The sequence below is a fragment of the Eimeria acervulina genome, genomic scaffold (assembly GCF_000499425.1).
Source record: "Eimeria acervulina Houghton genomic scaffold, Eah_scaff1037, whole genome shotgun sequence".
Classification (NCBI taxonomy): domain Eukaryota; phylum Apicomplexa; class Conoidasida; order Eucoccidiorida; family Eimeriidae; genus Eimeria; species Eimeria acervulina.
The window spans coordinates 1,957-8,938 of NW_013550418.1; the positions used below are offsets into that span (position 1 = coordinate 1,957).

Here is a 6,982-nt window from a genome sequence, read left to right on the forward strand (position 1 = left end):
AACAGCTGCTGCAGATGGCGTGGACGCAGCGTCAGCAACAATCCAACCCAGCAGCACCACCAGCAGCAGCACCAGCAGCAGCAGCAGCAGCAGCAGCTGCTGCTGCAGTTACAGCAGCAACAGCAGCAACAGCAAAAGCAGCAACAACAGCAGCAACAGCAGCAGCAGCAAATGGGGATACTTAGTAAGAGTCCTGGAGGAACCGCAGCAGCAAAAAGTGCAGCAGCTGCAAAGGCACCGGCGGCAGCAAAACCAGCAGCAGCAGCAAAACCAGCAGCAGCAGCAAAACCAGCAGCAGCAGCAAAACCTGCAGCAGCAGCAAAGAAGAATGTGCTCTCCAAGCCACAGTTTACTGCAGCAAAGCCGCCACAGCTTGCTGCTGCTGCTGCTGCATCTCCCGCTGCTGCTGTGAAGAAAGCAGCAGCAAAACCAGCACCAGCAGCAAAGCTAGCAGCAGCAGCAGCAAAACCAGCAGCGGCAGTAACAGCAAAACCAGCAGCAGCAGCAGCTAAACCAGCAGCAGTAGGAGCAGCAAAACCAGCAGCACCGGCAGCGAAGCCTGCCGCAGCAGCAGCAGCAAAACCAGCAGCAGCAGCAAAACCAGCAGCAGCGCCAGCAGCAAAACCAGCAGCAGCGCCAGCAGCAAAGCCTGCAGCGGCAGCAACAGCAAAACCAGCACCAGCAGCAGCAAAACCAGCAGCAGCAGCAGTAGCAAAACCAACAGCAGCAGCAGCAGCAAAACCTGCAGCAGCAGCAGCGAAACCAGCAGCAGCGGCAGCAGCAAAACCGGCAGCAGCAACAGCAGCAAAGCCAACAGCAGCAGCAGCAAAGCCGACGGGCGTTGTAGCAAAATTAGTATCAGCAGCAGCAAAGCCAGCAGCAGCAACAGCAGCAAAGCCAGCAGCAGCAACAGCAGCAAAGCCAGCAGCAGGAGCTGCTGCTGCAAAACCAGCAGCAGGAGCAGCAAAATTTGCATCGATGAAGGCGAAATCAGATGCAGCAGCAACAGCAGCAAAACCAGCATCAGCAGCAGCACCAGCAGAGGCTGCTGCTGCTCCCGAGGCAGCAGAAGCAGCAGCAACAGAAGCAGCAGCAGCAGAAGCAGGAGCAAAGAAAGCTGCAACGCTGAACCCATTGGTGATGATGCGTCCGCCGCTGCTGCTGCTGCTGCAGAGTGTTGAGAGGAAAATAAAGGAAGAAGCAGCAGCAGCAGCAGCAGCAGCAGCAGCAGCAAAACCAGTAGCAGTAGAGTCATTCAAGACAGTGCTGCAGCAGCAAATAGACGGCAGCAAACAACAAGAAGCCAGCGATAATAATAAAGATAAAGCAGAAAATAATAATAATAATAATAATAATAATAATAATAATAATGAAAGCTGTCTGCAGCAATACTTTTGCTGCAGCCCTCTGCTGCTGCTGCTTGACGCAATACGAAAAGATTTAGGTGAGGAGACAGCCAAATTAATTATTTGTTTGTTTATCTTTTATTATTTATTTATTTGTTTATCTTTTATTATTTATTTATTTATTTGTTTACCTTTTATTACTTATTTATTTAGTTGTTTATTTATTATTAATTTTTTATTTATTTATTTGTTTATTTGTTTATTACTATTTATTTATTTGTTTATTCGCTTAATTTTTATTTGTTTATTGTTTATTTGTTTATTTGTTTGTTTATCCTTTGTTTATTATTTATTTATTTATTTATTTATTTTTATTTTTTATTTATTTGTTTATTATTTGTTCATCATTTATTTATTATTTATTTATTTATATTTGTATTTTGTTTGTATTGTTTGTTTATGTTTTGCATGCACTTTGCATGCGTTGTGCATGCGTTGTGCATGCGTTTTGCATACATTTTTCATACATTTTGCATGCGTTTTGCATGCGTTTTGCATGCGTTTTGTTGTATTGAACAGATGTAGAGCTCTCTTGGCGATGGGAAGAAGAATACAAACATTTTAATAATAAGACTGCAGCAGCAAGAAGAGCAGCAGGAAGAGCAGCAGCAACAACAGCAGCAGAAGCAGCATCAGAAGCAGAAACTGATGATAATGCAGCGGAGTTTGCTCGAAGGTTTAAACACAAACTGCTGCTGCTGATGCGGCTGCTGCAGCAGCAGCAGCAGGAAAACAACATTCTGCTGCAGCAGCAAATGCTGCTTCTGAGAAGCAAACGAATTGCACTGGGTTTAAATAAAACAAAGAGAGAAGCAGCAATAAACAAATAATAAAACATAAATAATTACAATCCAAACAGCAATTTAGTTTAAATTAAATTAATTAAATTAATTAAATTAATTAAATTTAATTAGAGACAAACTACCAGTTGAGCTGAGGTCTCCTTCAGCAACTGCTGCTGTTGCTACACGAGCAGCAGCAACAGCAGCAGCAACAGCAGCAGCAACAGCAGCACTAATCAGGGCTGCTCTTGCACAACTGCTGCTGCTGCTGCTGCTGCATGCTGTTTTTCTTTCACCTCGAATGCTTTTAATAGCATATTGTCTTTTTACTCTTTACACCTCCAAACCCTAAACCCTAAACCCTAAACCCTAGCGAAGAGCAGCAAACCCCAACAGAGGAGAAAGACGCACACAAACCCTAAACCCTAAACCCTTGCCGGGGTTTCAGAAGCAATCTTCTGTCTAAACAAACCCTGGTGAACGAAACCCTAAACCCTAAACCCTAAAGTGTAGGTTCAGAGGGCTGAGAAGGCCTGGGGTTTAAGTCTTCGAAGTCTAAGAGGGTTTAAGGGTTTAGGGTTTAGGGTTTAGGGTTTAGGGTTTAGGAATAACACAGTAAAAGGTTTCGGGTTTAGCGTTAGGGTTTGCAATTAGATAAGAAGAGTTTGCAGCTTGGATTTTAGTATTGAGGGTTTAGGGTCTAGCGTTTAAGGTCTAGGGTTTAGGGTTTAGGGTTTAGGGTTTAGGGTTTAGGGTTTAGGGTTTAGTGTTACGGAAGCTGTTCATTGGGGGGTTTGTTTGGAGGCGACTTCGCCGAAGAAATTGAACAAATAAATAAACAAAACAACAAAATAAATTAATTAATTAATTTAATTAAAATAAAGAAATTAAAATAAAAATATTTATTGCATTTATAGCAACGAAGAATTCCGTGGGGGCTGCGCTGCTAACTAGCATGCATGCATGCAGCTAGGGTTTAGGGTTTAGGGTTTAGGGTTTAGCAGCAGGGTTTGTTTGTTTGAAGTTAATATAAGAAAGAAGACTCATAAATAAACGCTCTAGCATACTACAATAACTTTGCATGAACGCCAGCCCCTAAACTCTAAACCCTAAACCCTAACAAGCCCTACAAAACCCTAAACCCTAAACCCTAAACCCTAAACCCTAATTAGGGTTATTTTTCTTGCTTTATCTCTCGAGTATATTTTTTTCTTTTTCTTATCTCTCTGCTCTTCCTGAGTTTAACCGCTCAACCCCAAACCAGCACCCCCTTCTCTAAACCCTCTCTTCTAAACCCTAAACCCTAAACCCTAAACCCTAAACCCTAATGGAGTCAAGCGTACGGCGTCTATTTCGAGCCCGACGTACTTGTTGCGAAATTTTGACAGACCGCGGCTATTTGCTGCCTCCGCATGAAAAGAACGAAAACTTCGCAGAGTTTACTCAGCGATTTAATCAAAATGAACAGTCGTAAGCCACCCTAAACCCTAAACCCTAATTAACCCTAATTAACCCTAATTAACCCTAATCAACCCTAATCAACCCTAATTAACCCTAATAGAAGTCTATATCCCTTATAAAGCCAAATAAACTTTTCTTTTAACCTTTGTCGACTCTTATAAACCCTAATTATAAACCCTTATTATAAACCCTTATAAACCCTTATAAACCCTAAACCCTAATAAACCCTAATAAACCCTAATGAACTGTAGGCTAATAGCCGTTTACGCGTTGCTGCACTTTACTTCTACTTCGTTTCTGCATCACTCTATGCTGCTGCTCTTGCTGCTGCTGCTGCTCTTGCTGCTGCTCTTGCTGCTGCTGCTGCTGCTGCAGGCGTTCTCGTATGCTGTTGATTGCTTCGCACAAGGCCGACCCTGAGGCGAAGTTAATTGTTTACTTCGCTGATGAAACAAAAAAAACAGGAGTCAAACCCATCAGAGAGTGAGGGTTTAGGGTTTAGGGTTTAGGGTTTAGGGTTTATGGTTAGGATGTATTGTGAGGGTTTTTTAATCGAGGTTTATTATTAGGGTTTATTATTAGGGTTTATTATTAGGGTTTATTAGGGTCTACTGGGGTTAAGGGTTTAGGGTTTAGGGTTTACTGTGCTTACTGGGATTAAGAGTGTCTAGGGTTTAGAATCCATTAGGCTCTAGAGCCCATTAGGGTTTAGGGTTTAGGGTTTAGGGTTTAGGGTTTAGGGTTTAGGGTTTGCTGCAGGCTGACGGAGCGCATGGAGGAGCGCAATATTCACCGGGCGATTCTCGTGACGCAGAATGTGCTGACGGCATTTGCTAAAGATGTAGCCAAACCCTAAACCCTAAACCCTAAACCCTAAACCCTAAGCCCTAAACCCTAAAACCTAAAGCCATATCAAGAATAAACCCTAAACCCTAATTTATCCCTTAGCCCTAAACCTTAATCAGCAATAAACCCTAAATTGTAGACCCTAGTGAACAATAAATCCTAAACCCTAATAAACCCTAAACCCTAAACCCTAATCAGCAATAAACCCTAAACCACCCTAAACCCTAATACACCCTGTTGAGCCCTAATAAACCCTAATAAATCCTAATAAACCCTTAATAAACCCTAATAAACGCTGATAAACCCTAATAAACCCTAATAAACCCTGATAAACCCTAGTTAACTTTCGGAAGCCCTGAACCTGGAGGGTTGTAAACCCTCGCTTCTGTTTTTGTTTTAGGGTTTTGCCGCTGCTAATCTTCTGCTGCTCATTGTCCTGTACTGCTGCTGCTGCTGCTGCTGCTGCTGCAGGCGATTGCTGAGGCTGCTCCTCGCCACATTATTGAATACTTCATGGAGTCGGAGCTGCTTGTAAACCCTAAACCCTAAACCCTTATTTTAAACCCTAAACCCTTATTTTAAAACCCTAAACCCTCATTCGCGAAACCCTAAACTATAGAAGCTGGACCATCACTCTCAGGTGCTGCAGTTGCTGCTGCTGCTGCTGCTGCTGCTGCTGTGTAGCGGGTTGAAGGCATGCGTTTACGATCTAGGGTTTAGGGTTTACGAGGGATTTGTATGGCTTATGAGGGCTTATTACTGTCGAGGGTTTAGGGTTTAGGGTTTAGGGTTAGTTCGGGTGTATAAGGGTTTAATTAGGGTGTATAAGGGTTGAATTAGGGTTTAGGGTTTAGGGTTTAGGGTTTAGGGTTTGAGTGCAGGTAAACATAACGAAGCATGAATTGGTGCCCAAGCACATCCCCCTAACCCCCGACGAAAAACAACAACTGCTGCAGCGATATAGAGTAAACCCTAAACCCTAAACCCTAAACCCTAATTCAGCTCTAAGCTCTAAACGCTATTTAACCCCTTTAAAACCCTCTAAAACCCTAATAGAAATAATAAACCCTTATATACCCTAATAAACCCTAATAAACCCTAATAAACCCTTATAAATCCTTATAAACCCTAGCAAACCCTAGTAAACCCTTATAAACCCTAAACCCTAAACCCTCCATGCGATGCCTTTTGCTGGCCTGCGGAACCCTTGCGAGAAGACACCGAATGAATGCAAATCCCTCCTTAATACACAACTTTTAGGGTTTAGGGTTTAGGGTTTAGGGTTTGGGGTGTACGCGCAGGTTAAGGAGGCTCAGCTGCCGCGCATTCAAGTGGCCGATCCTGTCTCCCGCTACTTCGGCCTCTCCAGGGGACAGGTGCTGCTGCTGCTGCTGCTGCTGCTGCTGCTGCTGTTGCTTTTGCTGCCGCTGTTGCTGCTGCTGCTTGTGCTTCTGCTGCTTGTTCCGCTGGTGGTGGTGGTGCTGCTTGCGCTGCTGCTGGCTTTGCTTCTGCTGGTGCTGGTTGCTGCTGTTGCTGGTCGCTGCTGTTGCTGCTGCTGCTGCTGCTGCTGCTGCATTTGCTGCAGCAAGTGTGGGGTGTACGTGCAGGTGGTGAAAATAATTCGACCTTCGGAGACAGCAGGGAGATACGTCACCTACAGACTTGTCGTCTGAGCTGCTGCTGCTGCTGCTGCTGCTGCTGCTGCTGTTGCTGCTGTTGCAGCTGCTGCTGCTGTTGCTGTTGTTGTACACGGATGTTGTGCAGCAAAAGCAGCAGCAGCAGCAAACCAACAGCAGTAGTAGCAGCAGCAGCCGCAACAGCCACAGCGAAAGCATCCGCAGCACAAGGAGGAGGAGGAGGAGCAGCAGCAAGAACAACAACAGCAAAAGTAGCAGCAGCAGCAGCAACGGAAGCAGCAAAATGCTGCTTTGTTTGTCTGCCGCTTGAGCCCAGACCCTTTGCTGCTGCTATGCAGCTGCAGCTGCTATGCAGCAGCTATGCAGCTACAGCAGCAGCAACAGCAGCAGCTATGCAGCGGCAGCTGCTGCTGCAGCAGTTGAACAGGTATTACTAATTTGCTTTATTATAATTTATTGACTTGCAATTAATTTTTAGGGTTTTGTTTGTCGCTGGAGCGCAGCAAAATATATTTTTCTTTTTCTTTATTTGTTTATTTGTTTATTTGTCTATTTGTTTATTTATTTGTTTATTTATTTGTTTACTTGTTTATTATTTTATTATTTATAAGTAAATATCTCTACGTCTATTTAATACCTATGGAGGTATATAACCCTACGCATATATATATATATATATTTATATATTTATATATATATGTACTAATATATGTATATGTACTAATATATATATATATATATTTATATCTATATATATATGTACATATTATATATATGTACATATTATATATATATATATATATATATAAGTGCATGCGGTGTATTTAATATATTTGAGTATTCGCGAGTA

The 6,982-nt window shown here is 43.2% G+C and overlaps 1 protein-coding gene across 1 annotated transcript in view; it reads left to right on the plus strand.

The window, feature by feature from the left end:
- The window catches only part of EAH_00054380 (DNA-directed RNA polymerases I, II, and III subunit RPABC1, putative), a gene marked incomplete at both ends in the record, with an annotated part of 8,017 nt that extends 1,849 nt beyond the window's left edge, over positions 1–6,168 (plus strand). The window contains 8 exons of the mRNA XM_013397787.1: positions 30–1,147; positions 3,577–3,658; positions 4,025–4,132; positions 4,409–4,490; positions 4,967–5,026; positions 5,377–5,460; positions 5,797–5,871; positions 6,103–6,168. Coding sequence (XP_013253241.1) covers positions 30–1,147; positions 3,577–3,658; positions 4,025–4,132; positions 4,409–4,490; positions 4,967–5,026; positions 5,377–5,460; positions 5,797–5,871; positions 6,103–6,168 — 1,675 coding nt within the window. The remainder of the gene's footprint in view (positions 1–29; positions 1,148–3,576; positions 3,659–4,024; positions 4,133–4,408; positions 4,491–4,966; positions 5,027–5,376; positions 5,461–5,796; positions 5,872–6,102) is intronic.
- Between the last annotated feature and the right edge of the window lie 814 nt (positions 6,169–6,982).